The sequence below is a fragment of the Onychostoma macrolepis genome, chromosome 06, assembly GCF_012432095.1.
Source record: "Onychostoma macrolepis isolate SWU-2019 chromosome 06, ASM1243209v1, whole genome shotgun sequence".
Classification (NCBI taxonomy): Eukaryota; Metazoa; Chordata; class Actinopteri; order Cypriniformes; family Cyprinidae; genus Onychostoma; species Onychostoma macrolepis.
The window spans coordinates 22375543-22402317 of NC_081160.1; the positions used below are offsets into that span (position 1 = coordinate 22375543).

Consider the following 26775-nt stretch of genomic DNA (forward strand, 5'->3'; position numbering starts at 1 on the left):
TGAACTTTAGTGGGACAGTCTTTTAGATTAAATGTCAGATACATCATTATCTCTTATTTTGACGTCATGTATCATCCATCCATTTGCCCAGGGAATCCGATCTGTGACATTATAAAATGTAATAAATCTACCCGTCTCCCTGTGCATTTCACAAATACTACGTTCTCAAGGTTGGTAATGCTCAATGAATTATTTTGAGAGTGCAGGGCCTGTGTGGATGCGTATGCAACACTAACAGCATTAACCTACTTTTAGATTCCCAGTTTTGCGCACTTGCTGCTTCTGATGTTTTCATTGTTTATTTTCATTTTTATTTGTGTTTGCTTTTAGCTGAGATGCAGTTTTATCTGCCAACTACTGCTGAGTAAGCTGCACTGCATCAAGAAGCAGATGTTGTTTTCTACCGGCCAGTGCTTTTAAAGGAATAGTTCACCCAAAAGTGACCATTCCTTATTCACCCTCATATCGTTACAAACTAAAATGGACCCAAAAGCACCATAAGTGACAAAAGCAGTCGTTATGTGAATATGCCTTCAGAACTGTATTGAATCAACCGATTCATTTAAAAGATTCAACTCAAAAGGAATAACATGAGGGTGACAGAATGACAGAATATTCATTTTTGGGTGCACTATCCCATTAATTGGGCAGATAACACTGAATATGAACAACGGTTATTTTGATACGCAGGTACTGTGGCCGTTATTGACAGCTGCTGGACCATGTACCGTTAATTACAGCGTTCGATGAGATGGTAAAAACAGACGAATGAATGAAAAGTCAAATCTTGCAGCTAGCCAAAGAAACTTGCTCCTACTTACAAAATACCTTTAATTTGTTTGTAAATACATTGAACTAAGTCACTTATAAAGTGCAGGTAAGATTGCAGTGATATACAGAAATGGGAAAAAAGAAAACAAAGTTTTATTTCACATCTTCTGATTCACCTCTGCACTTTACAATTCAATTATAAAAAGAACTACATATATGAAAATTGCACGAGAAATAGAAATGAGTTTATAGACAGGCCAAAAACTCACAGAAACCCTCTATTACCAAATCCATATGACAACCCCACTGACAACACTGCACATTGTGAGCACTCACAAACCATAGAAACATGAGAAATACACAGCAAATTGTCATTGTAAACACAAAGCCATAATCTACAATGAAAGGTTGTGTTCATGTGAAAAAGAGGTGCACAATGTGTGTCTGCGTGACTGGGGCAATAGAGAGAAGAGTTTTTATGATTAATATTATCATCACTATCAGTACAGTGGTTATATTTTAAGACGATTCCCAGAAACAGTACAGGCCACTGACATTAATGTGTTCAAAGATTGCTACTTGAAACAAAAGGGTTTCAGACATTTTGAGGAATTATAGTGTAATTTACTGTACTGTAATGCACAAACAAATCCCAACAACATTACTGAGAAAAATGAACGATATTAATGGGGGGAGCCATCAGTGAATGAGATTTCTTTGGCATTCAGCCTTTAACGGTTGACCTGCAGTTTGAAGGTTTTATTAATTCTATGTAAATTCCAAGGATGTAAAAGAAAGTCAAAATAAACAATGACTGATTCTGAACCAGATTTATCCGGTCTGCTCAGTGGCTGGACTGCGGGAAGGATGCTATGGAGTACTGAGTGTTCGGTGAATGCATGTTATATATTATTAAGGATAGCATATCCACCCTCTTAAAGGTCACTTGAATGTGTAAATCGTTTTCTCCTTGTGAGGAAGAAACAACTAAACATTATATTCGTTGCACTGAAAAGACCCCCTGGCTTGAATGGTGAAGAATGATATCCAGTGACAAAAAGTGACCAAATAATCTTGAAATACATCAAGGGCTAATGCACAAGATTTTCTATTTCCTTCCTCAGAGTGCTTCGTCATTGGAATTAATGTCATTATTAGGCCACTATAAAAAGCAGTGTAATTGGATTTAATTCCAGCATATGGCTTTAGGTAACTAACACGACTTTTTGGCAAAGTCAGATTTGTCTGATTCCTTGGGAGTGAAGAGCAAAAACCGCTAATGATGATCAGTTTGAAGCTCTAGCACCACTATAAATGAACAGTTAATAATTATTGTACGTCAAACTGAATTAACAGCTGCAATAACAACATGTTGAAGCACTCACAGATTATCATCAAACAGAATCGCAAAACAGGTCAATAGTGGATTGACACCCTCTAGAAGCCACAACAAAAAAATCACAATAGCGTTATGAAATGCAAGAGGAGAATCAGCTTGGCAGCAATTCACAGCACATTTCTGGTCAATCAGAACTTTAGTAACAGACTCCGAGACAATCCTCGAAAAGATTACCTTACAAAGATGCTTGGCACAAACTAAAACGAGTACCTGTAAAAGGTGAAATCGAATACAAACGTGACTTCAAAGATGAAAGTTACAGAGAGCCCAGGTGGAAAATTACTTGACTGATTAAATGTTGATACCTTCTGTAGGTCAGATGTATTAGAGTTGAAGCTGGTGCCAGAATGGTAGAATCCACAGCCCACCACAGCGGTATCAGATGGAAAAATGTCCCATTAAAAAACAAAATGCTACAATCATTGAGGAAGAAAATAACAATAATATTGCCTTGATGTGCATCACACATTAAAATATTACCCATGTGAAGATCATGACCACAAAATAATTCATCATAGTTCGGGAAAAAAAAAAAAGAGTTCGAGATTGCCTAGATCAGCTAGAGTGTATCCTTTGGTAATGACTATAATTTGAAGTAGATACCTTATATTAATCCATTTGTCTTTCTCTAATGGATCATCTCACAGTATCTCTGTGCAGGTGACCCTAAGGCAACACAGTAACAACTCTTATTGTGAATTACAGTTCGGCAATGAGCACAGTGATCATGTAGGGCTTCTTACTGCAGTGTGCTGAAGATTGTTTGGTAACACTTTCAATTCACTAACATGAGCTAATGCATGGAGTATCCTGAACTAACAGTAAGATAACATTTTAACATGTATAAATTAAAGGTTAATGTGTTATGAATGAAAATGCATTAACAATGAACATCAGTGTATTTATAAACCGACATTAAAAAAAATGCAGTAAAAATGTTATTCATTGTTACTTCAAAGATACCTAATGCATTAACTAATGTTAACCATTTGTAAAGTGTTACTGATTGTTTTGATTGAGTATTACTCTGACACTTCTTTTTATTACTAAATGGATATTTCACTCAAAAAAATAAATAAATAAAATCTGTCAGTATCTACTCACCCTCATGTCGTTCCAAACCTGTATGATTTTTCTTTTTTCAAAAAGCACTACCGAATTTCATTGCATGAAAAAGCGCAGCCTTGACATTCTTCCACTCCTTTTGTATTCCATAAGTGGGAAATCTAATGTGCAGTATATGAGTGTGAATAAAGGGTGACAGAATTGTACTTTTTGAATTAACTATCCTATACAGTATATGCAGTGATACCCAACCTGCACATGTCAAATGTATTGCCATATCATAGGATGGGGCTGTAGATGCAAGTCCAAAATCATAAAATCTGTAAATAATACAAATGTGTCCATGATGACCAGAGACACTCACTTTCCTTTGGGTGTAGACATGGACAGCAACTATTGTGTCAACTCTGGCTGGACTGAAGGGTGAGAATCTATGGAACTTAAGATCCATTCTATACATGCAATTTTAACTAATAGATTGATGCTAATAGATTTTAGACATTTCAAAATAAAATATTATCTACTATATAATATATTGATTTAATCTTTAATTAACCTCTCTTTTGTCTGGAAAAAAATATGCAATAAAAATCTAGAAATATAGGCAAACATTTGCAGTCTACATACTAATTAATATTCCAAATATTTCAAAATGGATCTACTCTCTTGTCATTATTGTGCTGATTCAGGGTAGAGCTTAATACTATATCATATAACATGCAGTGACCATGGGTTTAGACATGTTGAATGTATCAAAATAATGAATGACTATAACTAAAGCTCGAATAAACTCCAAAAGAAAACCATCAGCAGTCAGTCAAGACCAGATGCTCCTGCCATCATTTCTAAGATTTCTCTGCCTGATGGCTTCTCCTCCAGTGGAAGGCACTATAGATGGCTCTGAAAGCTGCGCTTACATGAAAGCCGCTCTGGTTTTGACTGATGGCTAGATGACAGGTTTCCATTCAAGTGAACGATCTACCAGGATTGTAAGAGACACCAAAAGTCAGAGGGTCACATGCTATGCAAGGCATTTTTTTCTCACGCTGTCTTGGCCTAAGGATTTTTCGCACCTTGACTTCTTACAGCTGCTCTCTCACCCATAAAAATACAAGATTGTGTGAGAGGAACGTTGTGAATCTTTTTTTCCCTGGTACCTGAAGAACAAAAGGCAAAAGTCTCTGCCAGAGAATTGCAACCACTTGAAGAGCTTGTGGCAATATCCTTGACCATATAAAAACAGCCTGGTTTTAAGGGTTTTGATGTATCTGCTGTAGCTTTCAGTTCCTGTAGCATTGTCTCATTTTTCATTTTCATCTCCTGCTGGAGAAGTCCTTGAATCACCACAGCTCAACTCTGATAACCGGTTTCCACTTTTATTTTTACCCTACCTTGAAAAGTCCTGGTTCAGTCTGTTCTTCGTGTCTGCTCTGACAGAACCAAAAGTCAAGTTCTTTGCGTCGTGAGGTGTGTGGGACCGCTAAAGATACAAGTAGCCTACCCAGTAGACAACATTGAACAATAGGAAAGAGGTGGGAAAGAAGACACGAGAGTATGCATCAAGTTCCAAAATGTCTATATGCACACGGCCCTTTCGCCATGCTCCATCTTTGCACTCTTCGTAGCAGCAGAAGAAACTCTGGCAGTCTTTTCCATCCAGGCACTCATAAACACAGGCATCGTCAAACTCCTGCCAGTACATGGAGTTGTTGAGCGTGATAACTGTGGGAGGAGGACCCACATCCAGTACTGAGTAGTTCTGTTGGACAAAAACAACATCCTTTTAGAATTTTAAGGGCTCTTGTTTTGCAGTATGCTTCCAAAAAAACTTATTTTGAGTGAATGGAAATCATCACTGGAATCCTAAATTTGGATGAGTTTTGCATGTACTGTACACAAAATTTCACCCAAAAGAATAACAGAAGTTTAACTGAAGTGCATCTAATCTATGCCGTGAGCAAAACAAATCCTTCAGAGTGGGCTGTCAATCAAAACATAAGATCATGGTGGCTTCTAAGAGATTCCCACTCACTTGAACTAACAGCGTTCTCTCCGGTGGGTAAGTCAAGTGCAGCATCGATCTCTCACGGGCAGGTACAATGACCTTAAAATCTGAGCATGGTTGTCTAAGTCCTTCCTCTAAACCCTTCTAGACCACACACTGAAAACTCTCCAGCAGTTTTCTGCCACTTATTCCCTGTTATTCATCTCATTATTGTGACATAACTAGCAAAGCATGGTAATTACAGCACTGAAAGATAATCTATGTGAGATCACCTATAGGGTAATATTTGTTTTGTGTAAAATTGCTATGGTAATTATCCTTGCTTCTCAGCAGAGATAAGATCTAATCAAAATGAGTGATCGGCGAGTGAGTGGGAAAATTTCACCTGCGGAGACTGCCACCGGAAAACACAATGAATAAAAAAGTAAGATGTGCTTGCTCAACCATAATTTAGCATCACATTACACACATAACCAAAGACTAACAACGTCAGCCTAATGAAATCATATTTCCATACCATACCATCCGGAGAGATAGCCTATATCAAACACATGGGAAAATTGACTTTTGTCTGCATAGACCGGATAGTAATAACACATCACTATATTGTTATGAAAGTATAACAACTTTCTGTCTATCAATTCACACTGAATAGATATTTCATTTATTTGAAAGGGGAAAGTAACGATTTAATGACTTACCATACATGTCAATACCAGATTACTTGATTCACATTGGTCAATCATGGCTGTTAGTATATAAATATATATATATATATATATACACCGCTGTTTCCAACATTCATCATTTATGATAATATTTCACAATATTACTGTTTGTACTGCATTTTTGATCAAATGCAGCCTTGGTACACATAAGAGATATTTGCACAAGAAGCATTTTGAAATCTTATGGACTCCAAACTTTTGAACAGTAGTACAGTGTGTATATATACAGTATATATGGGTAGTTGATGGGTAGTGTATATATATATATATATATATATATATATATATATATATACACATACATACACATACATACATATACACACACACACACACACACACACATACATTTAATGATTACTGCTAAACCCTACCATTGCTACTTTAATGTCTCTTATATTATTCCACTTTCTCTCTCTCATTTCAAGCTAAAGCACACTGATGCTATGTTAAACATGATTAGCTGAATGTACTGTATTAAAAATGGCCTTGGAAGCTTTCAGTATTCATTTTAATATAAATATTGGACATGAATCTTTTGATAGACTGCTAGAAACTCAGGAGCCCCCTGTTAGAGCAAGAAAATGCTCCCTTACATATTGTGTGAACAGGATGCACAGTTTTCTCCTAACTTTAAATGATTCAGAATATGGTGCTCACCGATCTTTTCGTCTTGTTGCAGGTTGGTCTGCGACTGCGAGCGCTGTAGGAGTAATAATTGAGTGTGGCATACTCCATGAGAGCCGCAAAAACAAACAGGAAACAGACAGTGACGAAAAGGTCCATTGCTGTGACGTACGAGACTCTGGGTAGTGATGTCCGTGCCACTGTGCTGAGCGTTGTCATGGTTAATACCGTTGTTATTCCTGCATACCAAAAGAGGATATTAGATGGAAAGCCTGGTAACGAGGGAAATGCCTGCTAATGAAAAAAAAATGAGCTAAATCATCTAAAGTGTATGCTGACATTGTAAGCATGTGTAAAATGTAGTTTGATATCTCTGCTGAATACAAAACACTGTTACTTTTTGGCTCTAAGCAAATTATGGGATGCCATTTCACTGAGCAGACCTCATTAAGTTCCATCTAAGACTCCATTGCTCTGGTAGCTGTTGGAAAGGTGTAATGCAATAGCTGTGTTCTAGTAAGCTGCCTCACTAGGCTGCCTATCTAGTGCAGTATCCTAACTGAAAAGGAACTGCCCTGAAATGCTCTACATAGACAGGATTTTAAAATGACAATATGAGAGAAACTAATGCAATACTTTAACCACCACTACAGCAAAATATTATTATTTTTAACAGAAAGAAAAAAAACAACACTATTATGTTGTTGTTTTCTTTCAATCTGACACCTGTCCAGATGCCAAAGTCATTCTCTTGTATTCGATAGGAACAGAGGCACCTGCAAATTAAAAAAATGCCACCCACACAAACACCTAGAATCTCAGAAGCGTGTAGACATTCTTAGCTCCACTCTTGCATGGACATTTAGAGTTGCCTCAGAGAACCAGTGACTGTGCTCCTGTTTTGCAAGGGTTTCTATGGAAACAAGCAAGCTTCATCTATTTCAGACAGAAATTTCGCACTCCATTCCTTTTTCCTCTGCCGTTGCTGGCCACGGTGATTACCTTCACCTGTTAGACTGACTTCCCCTGATACAGTGGCACTTAGTTAAATGACTGCCTGCCTGAGTCAGAAAAGCTTGTGAATGAAATATGTGTTTCAAAATGGCACTCTTTCCTGAACTGCTTGGCTCCATTTTAGCATCATTAGTTCTCTCGTCTGTTTTTGCGATGGATAAGAATGACATAACTCTCTGGATGTTGAAATGACTGTAATGCTGTACTTCCTGTACTTATCAATGATGGTACCCAGGGTTTTTGGTTTGTGGGTGGGAAGAGTTGAACGACTGTAGACCGGATATTTGATGTGCTCAGTACTTCTCTGCTCAGATTTTCATTTTTCTTTTTTATCCTTTCAACTATTTAAAAGTGAGACATTTTGAATGTGAAAAATTGCATATTTTATTATTATCATTAATGTAACAGTACTGTTTAAATGTTTGGGGTTGTTAAGACGGGCGAATGAAGATTCTAATGATAACCAAGACTGCATTTATTTGCTAAAAATAATCTAATAATAATAATAAAAAAAATAAAAAATAATCTAATAATAATAATAATAATAATATATATATAACAGTAATATTGTGAAACATTATTACAATAAAATAACTTTTCTAAAATGTTAAATGTTTTTTTTTTTTTTTTTAATGTAATGTTCCTTTGATGGACGTTTTATTGTTGTGATGGCAAAGTTAAATTATTATTATTTTTTTTTTTGTGGGAACTGTACTTTTTTCCCAGTATTCTTTCAATGAATATTACTCAGAAATACATACCATATAATATATAATAATTAAATTCTATAGAGAGTCTAAAAAAACATTTATTAGAAACAGAAATCTGTTAACAGAAATTTATAGCATTATAATATATGCGTCTTTACTTTTAGTTCTGGTCAGTTGAATGCATCTTTGCTGATTAAATATCTTCATGACCCCAATCTTTTAAATAGTATTGTATTTTATTTTTTATTTTATATATCTAATTCTAATTCTTTTTTAGATTTTAGAATTTTATTGAAATGAGTCACTAACTGGGCAGAAGATTCTACGCGAACTGACCTATAAAGTTACATTAATTTCTATAACTAAATATAGTCAAGTAGATTTAGTCATAATACATGCACTGTGCACTTACATGCTAAGTACATTGACGCTCTATTCTAATTAACAGGTCTCGCTATTTTAGTTAAACCCATTAACAGGTATATACAGTATTAAGCAAATTATATTTTTTATTATTATAATTTTTTTTTTATGGGAATGCTAATGCTTCTATGCACAAGGCGGGGAATATAGACCAAACTGACTGCCTAAACCTGAACACCACTGTGACACCAAGACCTCTGGGAAAAATTTGAACAATGATTGTGCCCAACATCAGTGCCTGACCTTACTGATGCTCTCACGTCTGAATGGGAGGAAATCCCAAAAGCCATGTTCCAACATTTTGGAAAGTCTTCCCAGCAGAGAGGAAGCTGTTATAGCAGAAAAGGGAGGCTCTTATCCCTATCACCCATGGTTTCAAAATAAAAAAGCACATATGAGTGTGTCCATATTCATTTTTGGCCATGTATAGACTATGAACAAAAGCGGTTCATTTGCAGTACATGTTATCAAATGAAATACATTTTCAGGTTAGGCAACAAAAAGTTGCTCAAAAAGACCGACTGACCTATTTGACCCCTTGCCAATTCTTCTGTGTTCTATCTTGGTCACATCCTTTTCTAACCTGACATTTCCACAGCTGTGAGCCCAAGCCCTCTCTCTCTCTCCCACATTTTATCTTGGCTGCCTTTCTCTCTGGACTTCATCGATCAACTGGATGCCTGTAAAGCAAATCTCTACTTTTTCTCCTACTCCCTTTCTTTCCACTGAAGGTGTAATGACTTCTTTTGTCAGACAGATTAATTGCATTCATCCTTCTTTTTCCTTCTCAGAGTATGTTGCCAGTTTATTTCTTTTCTTCCAAACATAGATTGTGCAGGGCTCTGGCCTTTTCTTCCAGTTTTCTTAGCATTTAGCTATAGGATCGGTGTAAGATAACCAATTTATGTCAATCTAGGATCCAGTTTTTTTGACCGTCACTGATCCTGCTTGTTAGCTTGAGAATACTCAGAGGGAACACCATCTCAGGCCACACTGATCTGTGGTGTGTTCAGAGGTAATCAAACAAGACAGACTAAGAGTGGCAAGCTAATCAAGCTACATCATGGGACAGATTAAAAGCCTTTCTAAATTATGTTGCATGGTACTTTACATGTGGATCTCTCATTGAACAATATGAGGAAAAATGAAAAGAAAATAGCATGGTCTAAACAAAGACACTAAAATAAAAGAAAAACTACAAGCATAACTGAAGTTCGTTGATAAATAATAATAATAAAAAAGATGAAAAATGAAAAAATTACCTTGACAAAAGTGACATTTACCAGGACAGGACATGGACTTAATCAAAGCAGGAAACTATAAAGAAATGAGTAAAGCCAACAAAAAAGCAGATGAAGCGCTTTCATGAAACATGAAAGAATGTGAACAAATACACACTAAAAAGAAAAAACTGATTTTCCTTTTATAAAAATGCATATGTAATAAAATATAAAGACAAATACTTTACTTTAACTGTATTTCATTCTCATAATATGTTAACTTGGTTAACGAATAAAACAAAACATTTATTAAATGAATAGTTTGCCCCCAAATTTTAATTTGTTCACCCTCAGGCCATCCAAGATACAAATGAATTTGTTTCTTCTTAAAAGATTTGGAGAAATTTTAAATCACATGCTCACCGATGGTTCAAACCACTGATTTTAGTCAGATTTTATTTGTATTTTAGTCAGAAGTGATAGTCTGAATTTAAAAACAAAAAACAAACAAACAAACAAAAAACTTATTGGTGGATTTATTTTTTTTTACAAACAAAGTTTGTAAAAAAAAGTTTTTTGCTTCACAAGATGGTAACAGATAATTGAGTTGTTTGGATTACTGTGATATTTTAATCAGCTGTTTGGACTCCCATTTAAAGAGGATCCATTGATGAACGAGTGATGTAAAGTGAAAATTCTAATAAAAAAAAAAAAACCTAGATGACCTGAGGGCAAGTACATTTTCATTTTTGGGTTACTATTCCTTTAAATATCACAATTTTCTTCACAAACAGTGTATTTAATACTGCCTATTTAAAGACAAAGAAACCCAAACATCAAGTTGCATATGAATGAATAACACAAGGATCAGTTATCTGTATTTACTGCATATACCTAGTGCTGTTCTGGCTGGAGTTGCATCTTTTTTGATCCAAAAGGAGACCCAAGAGAGAACCACAGTAAGTATGCAGGGGATGTAGGTCTGAATTGTGAAGTATCCCATTCTTCTGCTTAGGTCAAAATATACAGTCATCACCACATAGTCACCTGGAGAGAGAGAGAGAGAAAAAATGATGAAACGTGTGTGCATGAGTATTTTTCTCTAAAAAAAAAAAAAAAAGAAGAGGAGAAACAATGTTGTCTCAAATAGGGCTGTGTATCACCAGCAAAGTCACGATATGACACATACCACGATACAGAGGCCACGATACGATACATATCACTATACAGGACTGCACTGAATTTCACCTCAGCAGAATTTAGTAAAACAGCTGTTTATTAAACACTGCATACTATCATTTCTAACTATAGGCTGAGCAGGCAGTTGACCTCTGCATTACGAAGGGCCTCAATAACTGTACAATATAGTTAATGGCATATGTTTCATGTTTACATTGGGCACTCCCCACCAGGTACAAAATTCATATTGTTTGCATCTTGTTTTTATGCCCATAAATAATAATGTACTCGTTCTAATAAATTTATATTGTAATGTACTCATTCTAATATATTTAAAAAAATCTTCTTTACATTGCTGGTAGGTTATCATTGCACAAATGATACAAATGATTCACACTCTCTACGTTTAAAAAATAAAAATGAGAAGAGTTCGAAAGTAAACTAATGCGCTGTCTTCACTGTATCTAACGCACACAGATCCCGTTGCGGCCGCACACAGACATCCAGGAACAAACTTTTTAGCGCTGCCCCGCAATTTTATCAACTAAATAGCTTAATCGCTCAAGAGCTACATTATCTTTCTCAACATGGAGCTAGTAACATCATTGTCTCTAAAGGAATTAAAGCCACAGCTTCACTGTTAATAGAGAAACACGGCAAAACAGTGGTAATTCATACATGCATAAACAGCCTCCCTCTCTCGCATAAATGAACACTTGATGAATTACACTTTTCTGATAATAGAGTATTGAAGTGGAGATCGCTAAACTGCAAGCTAACCGGTGTTTTCAGAAAGCAAGCGCGTTTATCCACAGTGGCAATGCTGCAATTTATCCACTGCTGCACACGTGCCACAATATCGATACAGGGCCAGCTGTATCGATACTCATATCGTCAAATCTCTGTGACTATACATCGTCGTATCGATGTATCGAACACAGCACTAGTCTCAAACAGATGGTTTAAAATGACTAAATTTTAAGTATACAATACATGTACATTGACAAACTGAGTGTAATACTTCTGAAATGTGAAGGTCATATATTGTCTTTATATTTTCTTTGAAAAGCCCTCCTGTCTGTTTTCATTTATATATATTTTGTAAGAAGCTGACCATGACCTTGGAAATATCCTGGCACTCACTCTGATTTAATAGCATTGCTTTAGAATTTATTAACACTTGATATCCAGATTTCAAACCTATTTTAAGTATTCAGATGAAATACTAGGGACATATCTAAAGTATTGAAAAATGCTAAATGCAAAATCTCTCAGTTCAACAGATTCTACAGCGATGCTAATATACAGGTTAGTCTTGTTCTTGCATATCTAAAGTTTTAAAATATTTGAAACCATTTTGCTTCTTTCATGCTGTACAGATATTGTGAGCTTTTGCTGCGTCCCAATTCCCCTACTTATACTATGACCTAAAAGTATGTACTCTTTTTGTGAAGAAAAAGTGCATACTTTTGAGTATGTAGCAGAATAGTAGGCACGCTTTGGGACATATTACCAAAGTCTCTTTGATACTACTTCGTCATAGCTGCGTCTTTAACGGACGCTCTGTTGCTTAGTTACATGCATCCTGTAACTGTTTAAACTGCCCTGCCAATCATCTTGTCACAGTTAACATCATCTACATTTTGTTTAATTTGATTTCCTACCGTATTTGAGAGAAAAGAAGAGGCACATTGCAGGTCTTTCATGCCGAGAACTCTGCTCATGTGTTTTGCATAATGATGCATTTAAAAGTTAATGACTAAACGTATCATTATAAAAGTTCATAGTGTTGCTGCAGATGAAATATAAAGTGGATGATAACATTAAATAAATATTTTTTTCATCAGGTTAGACATTGATTATTTATCACTCAAATCAAACGCCTTTCTCTACCTGTTCATCGGTCGTGCATATTTGCGATGTTTGTAGTTTTTTTAAAGCACTTTTTATGTGTGTTTGTAGTTCTAATCGAACCCTCATCCACAGCGCAATGTGTTGTGGGCGATATTAGCAATAGAGTGTGCATCGATCTGCACTTCGAAATCTAACCGGACGTAATAGACCATCCGGGAATCTTTGGCATACTTTTTAAAACATACTATGATTTGGGATATACTAATTATATTTTCGAATACCATTTAGGATGGATAGTATGCGAATTGGGATGCAGCAATAGTCTTTCAGTCATCATTACTGAAGACCTAAACAAAACCTTTTCACTTTTCATTGTAGCCTTTTTTTCCTTCATAGTGATAAACAGGTCACTATCCATTTTCACAGGCTGAGAATAAAGTGTGAAATAAGTGTGTGAAATAATAGACAGAACAAAACAAAAATTAAACTGTACTATGTCTTTTGATCTTTTCCCACATATTGCAAATCATTTTTCCATGCTGTGCTGCAGTTCTCACAAACAGATCTCTTGTATTGCTAATTTGAAAATTGCTAGCCATGTTACAACACGCCCAAATCAGCTTTTCTAGGTTGTAGTTCACGCCTTCATAGGAACAGTTTTCTATCTAACATTGATTTGTTGATATTATCTGTATCTTAAAAAGTTTATTGAAGCTTGATGCACTGTTTATTTTTCTGACGTCACAGTCCTTTGAAATGATCTCTCTCTGAAAATATGAAACATTACCGTATAACTTTGATTCAATGCAAAATCAATAACATTGATTTGCACCAAAAATGCCATTCTCTACCATCCTAGTATAACAGATTTGGTATTTGAATATGAGGATATAAAATTTCTAGTTCAGTCCATTGACCATGTTCACACTAAGAATTACTAAGCCCTGAGAAAATGTCATCCAATTGTGTATGTACAGTAGTGCTTTAACTGAAGTGACATTTCAGCCGCTTACAATCCTCTGACCCAGAGTTTTCAATCTTAATAGGGGTCCATTATTATACTGCAGGGGGTAACATATTAGAAAAGCTGCATATAATTTGATAAATATACTGTCAAGAGAAACAACCTCATATATCATCTTCAGCTGATCTGATCGCTTCTATTGAGTGTAAAACCATCATTAAACAAATGCAAATGTCTTTCTGCCACAAAATACGATGGTGCAATGAATTCAGGACATTAAAAAGGATGTAAAGGTAGTTGCTTGAGGAAATAGGTCAATGCTAGTTTAGCATAATTTAATAATGTAAATTAAAGGAAGATATTATACTAAGCATTTTTATTCATAGTAGGTTGAATGAAAGTGGTTGAGTTAGAAAAGTTTGGCCTCAAAACATCTAGCCCCAAAATATATAGCTATGAAAATGGTCACGTTTTTTTTATTCATTTTTTTATGTATGCTATTTTACTGACCATTAAATTGATCAAAAGTGTGAGTAAATATACTATTACAAAAGATTTCTATTTAAAATAAATGTTGTTCTTTTGAGCTTTTTATTAATCATTTAATAAAACTTTTAGTGGATTCTACAAAAATATTAAGAAGCGCAACTGTTGCAACACTGATAATATTAAGAAATGTTTCTTAAACCAAATGAGCATATTAAAATTATTTCTGAAGTATCGCGTGACACAGAAGACTTTGCCACAGCAAGAATAAATAACACTTTTAAATATATTTAAATAGAATATATGGTTATTGTGAATTGCATTAATTTTTCACAGTATTACTATTTTACTATAATTTTTATCAAACAAATGTAACCATTGAGCATGAGACTTTTGAACCTTCTAACAATTCTCTTTATCAGTAGCCAAAAATAATTATACTTTATTCATAATCAAACTCCTATTAGATACAATTAATAGAGCAAAAAACAACAACAACAGAAAAAAAATTACCTGCTGTTGTCTTGATTATGTCTGTGGTGTTTCTCAGGCCCATGAAGTCGAACTGGTAAAGTCTCCATGATTTCTGATCAGCCGCCTGCACCGAATTCTTTCTCCACTTGTAAATCATTTCATCTCGTGGGTATCCATCTGTAATTACACAGAGCATAAGCCAGTGACCCCTAGCGCCCCCTTCACTTATGATGGATGCCTGAGTGCAGACCAGTGTCAGGCATCGAACTGCAGCATTTGTTTCTAGCCCAGAGCATGCTAATAAAACGCACATCACAGGCACAAGGAAGACAAAGGCATAGAGAGAGAACAAGTAAATGAGAAGTTTGGTTCGATTATACACAGCATCCATCTTGATGTTGACACCCAACCTTGAGATGTATGTCTCTCGCGTACAACCTGTGGCCCAGAAAAGAGATTTGAATCAGCGGTCTCTTGAGCCTTTGGAACTTTAATCTTAGAAATGATCACTGATGCTGCTCTTGCATTGATTATCCATGTCTCATAAGTACTGCTAAGTGAATGATATTTCACGCTCTTTTTAAAAATTCTGCCTTAAAGGGATAGTTCACCCAGAAATTTAAATTGTCATTATTTAGTCACCCTTGTGTCGTTGCAAAACTGTATGACTTTCTTTCACAAAAAGAGAATTTTCTTTACAAAAAGATGTATGAATCTACTAAAGAAACAGACAGATATTTAAATCATTATTCACTGAAAAAGCATGATTAGTGCCTCTCCTTGGCGAGTTAATAAGAGATTAAATAATGCTGGATTCATGAACGAATTGTTATTTTGAGTCAAATCTCCAATGCCATGTTTCGGTGTGACCGAAATAATTCTTCAAAATTAGTAATAAAAAAAGAAAAAAAGTAAGAAATTCAGGTTAGGAAAGACATGACGATGACTAAATAATGTTTTCATTTTTGTGTGAACTGTCCCTTTAAGCATCAAGAGTGCTGGTGTTGAAGCCACTTATGTTCTACAATGTCCAAGAATGGTCCAAGATTTTCTAATATTTCTTAGAGAGTATTCTTTGATAAGTGCGTGGATGTACTTCATCCAGACACTGTGATTAATAAAACAGCACAATTAGATTTCCACACAAATGACCTGTGCAGTTAAATGGTAATCAAGCCTAATAGCAATCTGTGCTAATTGTCATTCTCTTACCAGATTAAGAACACTAAATGTGGAAAAAGATAAAAGATGCTTTTTGAATAATTGAATTTCATTAAAATTCTCCTTGGTCTATGCAGAGGGCATTCAAGTACCAATAAAGATGTTCTTGACCACAAACAGTTGACACTTTACACCAGTGAATAATAGAATCAAGACACTTTTTTGAGCTTTTTTCACCTGCTTAAACATTTAATGGGTCTTACAGGGATAGTGACTGGGGTCCAAGCAACATTTGACCCTATTTATTTTCATAGTATGGACCAAAACAAGATTGAGATCTGAAGTGAATATGACCCAATGCTGCAACTACTACTGTGTATTTTAAGAGTTTCATAAACACCTGTTAGACATTCATTAAATTCACAATCCTATTAATTGGCACTAGCAAGAACTATATCCAGTAGAAATGTATAGGGTTAAAGGAAATGGAAAAATCACTTTATTAATTGGCACAGAAATAAGCTGAAAAATCCTCATCCTTACCCTGGGTAAATCCCGTTGTGCCATCCCTGTGAACTGTGAGAAATAATTAGTAGTGTATTGAATAAAGTTTACAACTTCTTGGCTCAATCAGCCATAAAGAGGTTACAAAGGATCAGCAAAATAGTTTCAATTAAAATTCTGTGTACACAATAGTAAAATAGATGCAGCCTCCATAGATGTATTTTAAGGGTACCAGGGGACCAGAGCTGAAATTGTATTATCATTGATTGAGTGTCTGAACGTATCAAATAGAATGGTTTCATAATCGTATATTTGGTATTATTGTTTGGTAGAATTGCAAACAATAAATATAACTAAACTAAAATCTGCTGAATGAAACACTTTTAGTGGTATATAGGTCCAAATGGATACTCACCAAGTGCCAAATTCAAAATAAAAATTGGCTTTGGCAAGTAAATCAATTTAATTAATAGTAATTTGGATGGACTTCATGAGAAACTAACTGCTAAATAAAAGAATGGTTTAAATTGCAAGAACAATAGTGTGACCCTGATGTAAATCATATGAGTGAACCTAATTAAAGACATGCAATACTGTGCAAAACTTAAAATCTGCTTTAGGGTGCTAGTAGGAAATATCAATTTTTGATTTTTGGATTATATGTACATGCCCTCTGTCAAACTCTAAATGCCTTGCCAGTTAAACCACTTGCTTTTCAATCATATTGTTGAACTCCTTGTTCCTCAGATATTATAAAAATAACCTGCTGTGTCCAGCTTGATGCCACACTTCTGTTCTCCTTATATCATATTCAGTTCATTGTGTGGAAGTGGAGATCTCTTTATATTTCTTTTGATAATTATCCATGGGCAGTGTCAAAGATACACTCCTGCTCCATTTCATCCCAACAGTTGCCCTGCCACCCTCTGTCTCTGTCTCTGTCTCTCCCATTTGCATTGTCCTTGGTTCATTATTGTATAACCCTTAAGTCATGTTGGGTTAAAGGATACAAGCAAATTCCACTTAATCAGAGGAAAAAATAGCCATCGCCATGGGAACCAGAACACCAACCATTGGCCTCAGTGGGTAAAGAAAGGGGCGCTGATGAATCACAGCATGCAATAGCTTCCCGTGATGGTGAGAAGATCGGCAACAGGAGGAGGACTATGTGATTTAAACCTAATAGGGTGTGTGGAGAAAGCCTTGGTATCACAACAAATAACTTTGTAATTTCATCATTCATCAACAAAGGAGGTTACTATTGATTTGTGAAGGGCTAAATGCGAGCCATACATTTCAGTTTATACATCCTGCCTCTGTCCGCCACGTCAGATGAGAATGCCATGGTTAGGTGGGCAAAAAAGATTTATGGCTCATCTTACGACCCACAGAAATACAATCAAATAAGTAAAGAATAAACAGATTGATCTTTGTTTAAAATTTAATGATTTTACACACACACAAACTGTTAATGTACTTCCACCTTACTGCCTTCTATAGCATGATTTTGTATTTAGTAACTGACCGTTACACTTAAAAAAAAAAGTTTACAGAGTCCTGTCCACACATGAGGTGCTTTATCAGGTTTTTATCGGTGCAGGACTAGAGCACAATACTAATACCCTCAATGCAGAGCTGGCTGGTTTGCTTTCGTGCCTGCTGAGACTGGCTAAAACCAGACAGGATGCAGAGACAGTCAGACCCTGAATGGACTCTGTCAGAGCTAAACTGCTTCCTTTCAAAATAATGGACAATTTCAGAAACAACTGACATAGATATATACACTACTATTCAAAAGTTTGGAATCACTAAGATTTAGCGATGTTTTCGAAAGTAGTCTCTTATTCTCACCAAGGCTAGATTTATTTGATCACAGTAAAAGCAGTAATATTGTGAAATATTATTACAATATTATTAAAAGAACTGTTTTCTATTGTAATATATTTAAAAATGTAATTTATTCCTGTGATGACAAAGCTGAATTTATAGCACTCATTACTCAAGTCTTCAGTGTCACATGATCCGTGAGTGTTGAAAACAGTTTTGCTGCTTATTTTTGTGGAAATCATGAATAGAAAGTTTCAAAGAATAACTTTTATTTGAAATACAAATATTTCATAAAATCACAAGTCTTGTCAAATTTGGTCATTTAATGTGTAATGGCTGAAAGAAATTTGGAAAAATAAAAATTATCAAGCAGCAATATTTTCAATGTTTTCTACATTGACAATAATAAGAAATGTGAGCACCAAATCAACACATTACAATAATTTCTGAAGGATCATGTGACACCGGAGACTGAAGTAACGTCTGCTGAAAATTAAGCTTTGCAATCACAGAAATAAATTACATTTAATTATTACATATAATAAAACAAAAAGTTAATATTTCACAATATTACTATATTTTTTATCAAATAAAATGCAGAATTGGTGAGAAAAAGAGACTTTCAAAAACATTTAAAAATTGGTTTTGGTTTTATGGTAACAAGAATTTAATAACACTAATATGGTAAAATGCCAAAGATATATAAAAAGAGAATAATCACATAAACAACATACTTATATAACTTATACCCTCATTGTGTCAGTATTTGAGATATTAATAATTTTCAAATAAACATTTGGTCTTTACGAATAACAGCTCTAAATACAATTTAAAAAAATCAGCATGAGCTCTATCTTTTGTTATTTGATGAGCAAATGTGGGGGGAGAGAGAAATACAGCAATGAAAATAATCTTGAGTGACACCATTGATACAGAGATGTGGGGAATCATCTAGCAGAGTGGAGCTTTATATTTCACAGACAAAAGCAGAGCGACTAAATTCTTTAGTCACACATTTTTAAAGGCGATTGCAAAATCATCTCCTCCTCACTCAATAATCAGGACAGCTACATAACATTAGCATGAATATGCACAGACACAAAGTCACATTCAGACCAGCTGAGACATGGGTAAAACAATGGCTTTAGTCAGGGTTGGTGTGACAGATTTGGCCTTAAGTACTAAAGAAGAAACTGAATGTGATGGTGACTGAGGATGAATGGGAGTGTTTTAGACCTGCTAAAAATTGGGTGTCTCAGATGGGTTTCAGTGTAGCTGTGGGCCATGCAGAGGACACAAGAAGAGTAGAGTTTAAAAAAAATCTGCACAGGCAAGGAAAAAACAGTAAAAAGAGTAAACATTCAAAAAGGGAAAGATTGAAAGCTTTGAGGCAATAGACAACTGATCACAACCCACTCAGACAGTCAGTTCAAACCTCTACAAAAACCAAAGGCCATTACGCTGAACTAAGCTGATGGAAATGAATCAGAAAAACACCCTGGCTGCAAAAGAGGTAATCTTAATATCATTTTGGCTGCAGGAACTAGTGCAAATATAATATATAAGGTTATGTATATTCAGTGCCTCTTTCTGCAGGTTACATTGTTATACCAGTGACAAGTGACAAGTGTCTTAATAAGTGAATCATGGAATCATTAATTATATCGATTCCTTCAAACATGCTGATTCATTAAGGAACAATTTAAGTGACTTGCAGAATTCTGAATCACACATTAGCGTACTACACTGACTATTCCTGCCATATAAAGATACGATTAAAATAGTAAGAGTAATATTCATGTGGTTCCAAATTCAGTTACACGCTTCATGAGCGAGTCATTGAATCATTTACTCAACTTTTTCATTCAAAAATGCAAATCATTTCAGTGCTGATAGCTGATAGCCAGCACAAGAGTTCGAGTCTTGGTTCGTGGACCTTTCCCTATCCTGCCCCCCTCTCTCTCCCACTTCGATTCCTCTCACTGGTCACTGTTCTATCAAAATTAAGGCCAAAACATTTAGGAATAAAACACTGCCTGTGTGTTGCTCAGAGACAAGCTGCAGCTTTGCTTGGAACTATTTTCGTTGGAGGATCAAAAACAGACAAAGTAACTGGCATTGAGTCTAAAATGTCAGTTACTTAACAGTACTTTGTACAGGAAGAAAATTAGGTGGGAAGAAAATGCTGAGAAATTTCCCTGCTTATTTAGATGGTAAGCTGAGGTAAACATTTGTAAATGTGTACATTGGTAAAGGAAGTTATTATTTTTATGGTAATATGTAATGTCAAACACTTCTTGTTCGCCCTTTTTTGACTGTGGAATTTATTGCTAATGTTTATCTGCATTAAATAATAAATACAAATGACTTTATGCCCTCAGTTCTCTGAAAAAAACATGTTGGTATGTGGCATATTACATTCCATCTCAAATGGCCAAATCAAAGAGTAAGGTTATAATCACACTATAAAAAACACTGACCTGTTCAAATCTAATCCTCACGAGTGACTGTCATTACTATTGTTTGTGTAGTCTTGGCTCAGAAAAGCATTTATATAGAATTGAGGTAAAAGAACAGATTCAATGATTCGCCCAAGGGCTCCGAAAACCAGCCAGGACCCATGAACTGCAACCCAGTGGATGTCTATGCAACACTGAATGCTTCCATCCCTCTTTGGTACTAAACCACTGAACTGCACCATTTGCTTTGGATGGATTAAATAACTCTTGGAGACTTCATCACATCCAACACCTCTTTAAGCACTGGGGATTTCTCTCTGGGATTTCAGTTAATGGTACAGCACTTTCCTTCAGCACTTTGTCATGCCCCACCAGACTTGTGAATCCTGACTATGTAGGTCTGCTGCCAGACTCTGGCTTGCATAAGAACTGAGTTTGTGCCAAGGTTCTCATTAGATGAGTTTGATTAGGGATTAAAATCTCAGTGGTGGTTCATAACTTTTTAAAGACTTCAAATGTTCCATGCCATTTCCCACGCCATTTACTACATGTTTCTGTACGTGACATGATCAGGATCTCTTGACCTGGTTCAAAGGAGCTAGATCTTAATTTATGACAGCACATTAGCGCAGCTATTGATTCAATGTGAGAAACGATGAGAAACATACATACTGTAGGCATTACCTAGTTTTCAAAAGTTTGATGGAAATTTGGAAGTGTGGAAAAATTGACAAACTAATTAGGTTATGCACAACATACAAGAAAATCATAAATTTGGGAAGGCATTTTTGGGTTAACTACAATTTTAAACCAATATTCAGCAACCTGACTATTGGGTTGTGCTTTTATTGAGGGTTGGGCATTAATTTCACCAACTTTTGTTGTTTGTAATATACCTTTCTACATGTTAACATGATCTTCTTAGTTCTGCTTGAGGACATTTTTTCACTTCCTGGCCATACTTAATCATTAATCCTCACTGACTCCTCAGACATCTAGGTATTAAGATATCAGCATGTGCTCTTTTAGTGCCTGCTGAAAGAAAGAGCTGTTGCAGACAGAAGAGGTGAATGATCAAAAGGTAATCACAGCAGTCCCTATCATCATTTAAAAATTCCCACTTTATTTAATGAACTGATTCCATCCTAGATCAGCATTATAATTGGTGTCTGAGTGTTTTGCTCAATTTTAAACATTACATCCTCCCTTTGTTCAGCTCACAATATTACTGACTGCCTTTTTAATCTAAGCTTGGAAACAGGACAGTGTTCATTTATTTTTAGTCATATATTCCATATTATGTACCATTTTCATTTAAAACTTTCAGCTACATAAACTTTTTGTCACCTTTTTCATTTGCAAGCCTTTGATGATGCTATAACTGAATGAAGATAATGGGCAGGTTCTCTAATTTCAGAGAACTTTTAAGTTTGGATTATGACAGTGAACTGATCCTGTAAATTGCTTGGGAGATCATCAAACAGAACGAGAAAAGACATTTTGAAGTTGAAAACTTATTGCAACATTTGAAACATTAAAAAAATATAGAGATGTAACCACAAGAGTGTTGCAGATGACAAAAGAGTGGAGAGAGAACAAAACAAATTAATAGAAGAATGAGAACAAGCAGAGAATTTTCTAATACAGACACAAAAGAGACAGGTTTATTATGATTTATGAGCAGCACAGCAGAAGCAAAAGCCGCTAAATACTCTACCAATCAATTACGATTTTGGAAATTATTAGAATTGATTCACTTTGAATATCTTGTGAACTGCATTTTTGCATATTGCTCAGTCACTTAATTTCCAAATCTTTCTTGTTTCGTGTCACTTGTCGCTTCTTCAGTCTCACACATTATTGTGAACATTAATGTGAGCAAATAATTTTCAGGAAGCTTCTCAGTTAATAACCCCCATATCCGTCTAGATCTGTTTTTGACCATCCTTTGAAAATGACCAATAAATGTTCCGGCATGTCTGAGCAGAAGTACCATCAGAGCATGAGAGCGTTCATAACTGCCTCTATGCAGAGTAAAAAGGCTTTGATGGAAATGGTAATGTCTTCCCCTCCAAGCGAATCTATGAAGAGGAGTCAAAGCAATTCGATGAGTTAATGGCACTAAGGTGATTCTGTGCAGCAGGAAGAGCAGCTCCCATCAGTTAGGGCCACAAATGGTGGTTTTTGCAGGAAATGCAAGCACACGCAGCACTTTTCCACCTTTTTAAATGAGTATACAGAGTTTCATGACCAATGCCTTTTCATCAGGTCTCCAAACGATATTTACTGTAGGTCAGATTTCTTGATGAATTTGATGCATGTTGCATGGATACAACTAGGTTTTGCATGATCTGAATAATGTGCTTTGATAGCGTGTATTATAGCATGGCAAGTGTGAAAATATTTGTTCTATTTGAATTCTACTTTTCTGCCTTTGTTTATTCTTCCAATACAATGTAAATCACACATTGTCGTGACTTGGCACTTCTTGCAAATGCCACTTTGTTATCTACACAATAAAATGCATGCATATTTAAGTGTGACTAGTGGGATAGTTTACCCAAAAGTGATAATAATTTCTGTAATAATTTACTTACCCTCATGTCCAACACGTTCTCACTCCCAACTCATATTGAAGCTTGGTCAGGACCACTTGACGTCGCTTTTTGACGCTCAAGGTACCTCTTTAGCGTAATTTTTCGACTTGCAGGGTTCTCCGTTGTTTTCAGTTGTTTGTCTTAGTTTAATGGTTTGCACGCATTTGTAAAAACAGAAATAATTTTATATAAATTTATACTTTCATTGGAGCACCTAACCCCACCCCTACCCTAAACCTACCCACTTCTGAAACACGTAACAGGCAAAACAAGTGCAGTCACAGGTATTTATTGCAAAAACTGACCATAAACAAGCAGTATAAAAACAATACAAACAAGTCGTGTTGCATTCTAAGTCTTCTGAAGCCATTCGAAGTCTTTATGCGAAGAAGAGAGTAAAACATAAGGTTTTAATCGCTGAATATCATCCCGCTCCATTAACACGTTCATCTCATTCAAAAGCATACTCCCGTCTAGGGGTGGGCGGACCGATCCTAATATCGATAGTATCGGATTGATACTAGCCTGATTAGATCGATACTTTAGGTTAATTTTCTCTCCTCTACACTTAATATATTGCTTAATACATTCAACAAAGAATAGACACGTCTCGTATGCAAACTTTACTGCTCCTCCCCTGCTTTAGTGTTTTGTTATGCCATTACGTGACTCAGCGGCTCCAAGCGCAAGCGGATATTATTGGCTACAGTGAGAGATGGAACGGTAGAAATTCGCTACTGTGGCAACAGCACCAAATGGAAATAATGTGGAAATAAGCTTTTTTCATAGACTGAATGTGCCAAACTTCCACTTCATTAGGCACGGTAGGTAGAAAAATAATAATAAATGCAATAAACGGTAAAATTGTTTGTGCTATCCACCGTGTGTGTTTATAATTAAGACAATTCATTAAAATAATACGGTAAGAAACACCAGTTTGCAATAGGCCTGCCAAGCAAGCAGCAAAACGAGCTGTTTCGTACAGTTAAAAATTGCTGAAAGCGGATGAGACTGGAAGCCGGAAGCCAGACCCATTAAATTTACTGAATTTGGCCTTTTTATACAGTATTACTGTCTTCAACCATTAAGCCATGTTTTTTTTTAGTTTTTTTCTTTATAAAGGTTTTCTATCAGAGGAAAACACTTAACATACATGCACTTTGCGTTCATATCCTGGGCTGCTTGCCTGCATAGTTTGCATTTCTGACATCTCTCATCAGTTGGCCTTTCAATATTACTTTCTTAATGCATTAGGCCACGTTAAGTTTTTTTTTCTTTATAACTCTTTTCTATGGGAGGAAAATGCTTAACATGAAACTTTATGCATTGCTTTCATATTCTGGGCTCCTCTGCTTGCAAACTCCTTTCAGAAAGGCAAATAATATCCACATAGCTTTAAGGTGAATGTAATATTTTAGTCATATCAACATAAGTTATTTTTAATTTTCAAAGTGTAATTGGTCAGTTAAATGTATGTTATTAAAAAGGAAAAAGTATCGATATCGGCGATACTTGCCCTGTATTTACTTGGTATCGGATCAATACCAAAATTTGCAGTATGGCACACACCCCTACTCCCATCCCGTAGCATGACGCAATCGGTCACGAGACACACAAGAGCCAATCGCATTTCACAACCAAGGTTGACGTAAGGCTTCTTCTGGTGGCATTTTTTGAATTTGCGTACAGAGACTGCACACAGGAAGAACTGGCAGACGGAGACGGCGATCGCATCTATTCCTCTCACAAATCAATCGTTTTGCCTCGGAAGACTTTAACTATTAATACTTTTTGAATAAATTATGACAGTAGTTGTATCTGCCTGTTATAGAGAGAACGTGTTGTCATGTCGTCCCAAACCTGTATGAATTTCTTTCTTCTGACAATATTTAAATGTGTTTCAGTGTTTTTGCCCATATACCAACCCAGGGTCATTTGAAATACATCTCTAAACACATTTCTGCAACACTGTTATTACGCACCTTACTGCACGTTTCGAGGCAGTTTCAAAGTGAAATGTCCAGTGAGTGGCGCTAAAACGCAGGTTCAATACGTGAACCTGGCAAGTTTTTGTTCCGTTGATATTACGTTGTTTTTGTAGTGTTGCTAAAAGTTAATGCTCTATCGTGTTGGAAATATCCCCTACACCAAACCCGCCCAATAGTGTTAAACTACCCAATAGTGTTAACAAATGCAAAACTAGTATACAGTAAAAACGGATTTGTTGATGCAACTGTGCCATTTGAACTTCCTTATATGCAGGTTTGAAAGGTTTTGTTTCATGGGATTCACACCTGAGCTCTTCACCTCTCAAGTTGCATGAGCTACTGAGCAAACCTAAATATAGAATAAAAAAACCCATACATATGAAGCTGGATGTGTGACGCTAACATTCAAAAGTATCAGTTTTCAAATGTTGCAGCATGTTAAAATTGTTTTGAATTCATAACATGATATTCCTGAAGTAATTGTGCGAAAATTAGGCTTTATGTGAAAAGCAAATCATACTTTGTATGGAAAGGAACAAAAGTTGTCTGAGTTTTACTGCCTTGTCTGAATGTCTATTTCAACTGGAAACTGCAGCAATTCGTAGGTACGTTTTTTCAGTTTTGCAGAAATGTATTTAGAGGTACATATTTCCAATGAGCCTATGTTGCCATATACAATGAAAGTAGTTTGGACCCTAACATTCTTTGGCATCATGTCGAAACAGCATAAAGGTGAGTAAATGATGATAGAATTTTAATTTTTGGGTGAAATATCCTTTTAAAAAGTGTCATGTTTGAATGTCAGCTTGTTTAGAGTTGAGCCTCCATAATTTCATGATCCATTTTCTCAGTCCCCAGTACTTTCTGGCCTTACTCCAATGAAATAAAAGCCAAAAATGTTCATGAATAAATAAAAATATACACTACTTTAATGTCACTAGATATACAGTGAAAGCCCATAGCCTTGAGGCAGGTGCCATCTTTGATAAACACAGGTAGAAAGGTGCCCACTGCTCTCGTCAGCTTGCTTCAGTCGGATCAGAGCAGACAAACCTGATGCCTGGTGTCAGGTCTGCTAAACACCTGAAAGCTCCTCATTCCCTGCAGGGCAGGTACAGACACACTGGCTCGGGAGTGTTTTATTTGTCTGTTTGTTTATGCACACAGGGACTATAGCACTGTATGTTTGAGTCTGTTAAATATGCTTTAGAGGACAAGCTGCTGTGCTGGGCAGTGAGGTGTGAAATATTAAAATAATCTTTCTGGCAAATTGCTCCTCTCGGGTGCAGATTGTGGACCATTTTCTTTGTGACTGATACA

The 26775-nt window shown here is 35.8% G+C and overlaps 1 protein-coding gene across 1 annotated transcript in view; it reads right to left on the bottom strand.

The window, feature by feature from the left end:
* Positions 1-816: 816 nt before the first annotated feature.
* The window catches only part of LOC131543086 (gamma-aminobutyric acid receptor subunit gamma-3), a 120629-nt gene continuing 94670 nt past the window's right edge, over positions 817-26775 (bottom strand). Inside the window, 6 exon segments of the mRNA XM_058780309.1 lie at positions 817-4994; positions 6629-6834; positions 10005-10044; positions 10046-10059; positions 10857-11009; positions 14959-15096. Coding sequence (XP_058636292.1) covers positions 4716-4994; positions 6629-6834; positions 10005-10044; positions 10046-10059; positions 10857-11009; positions 14959-15096 — 830 coding nt within the window. The 3' untranslated portion in view covers positions 817-4715.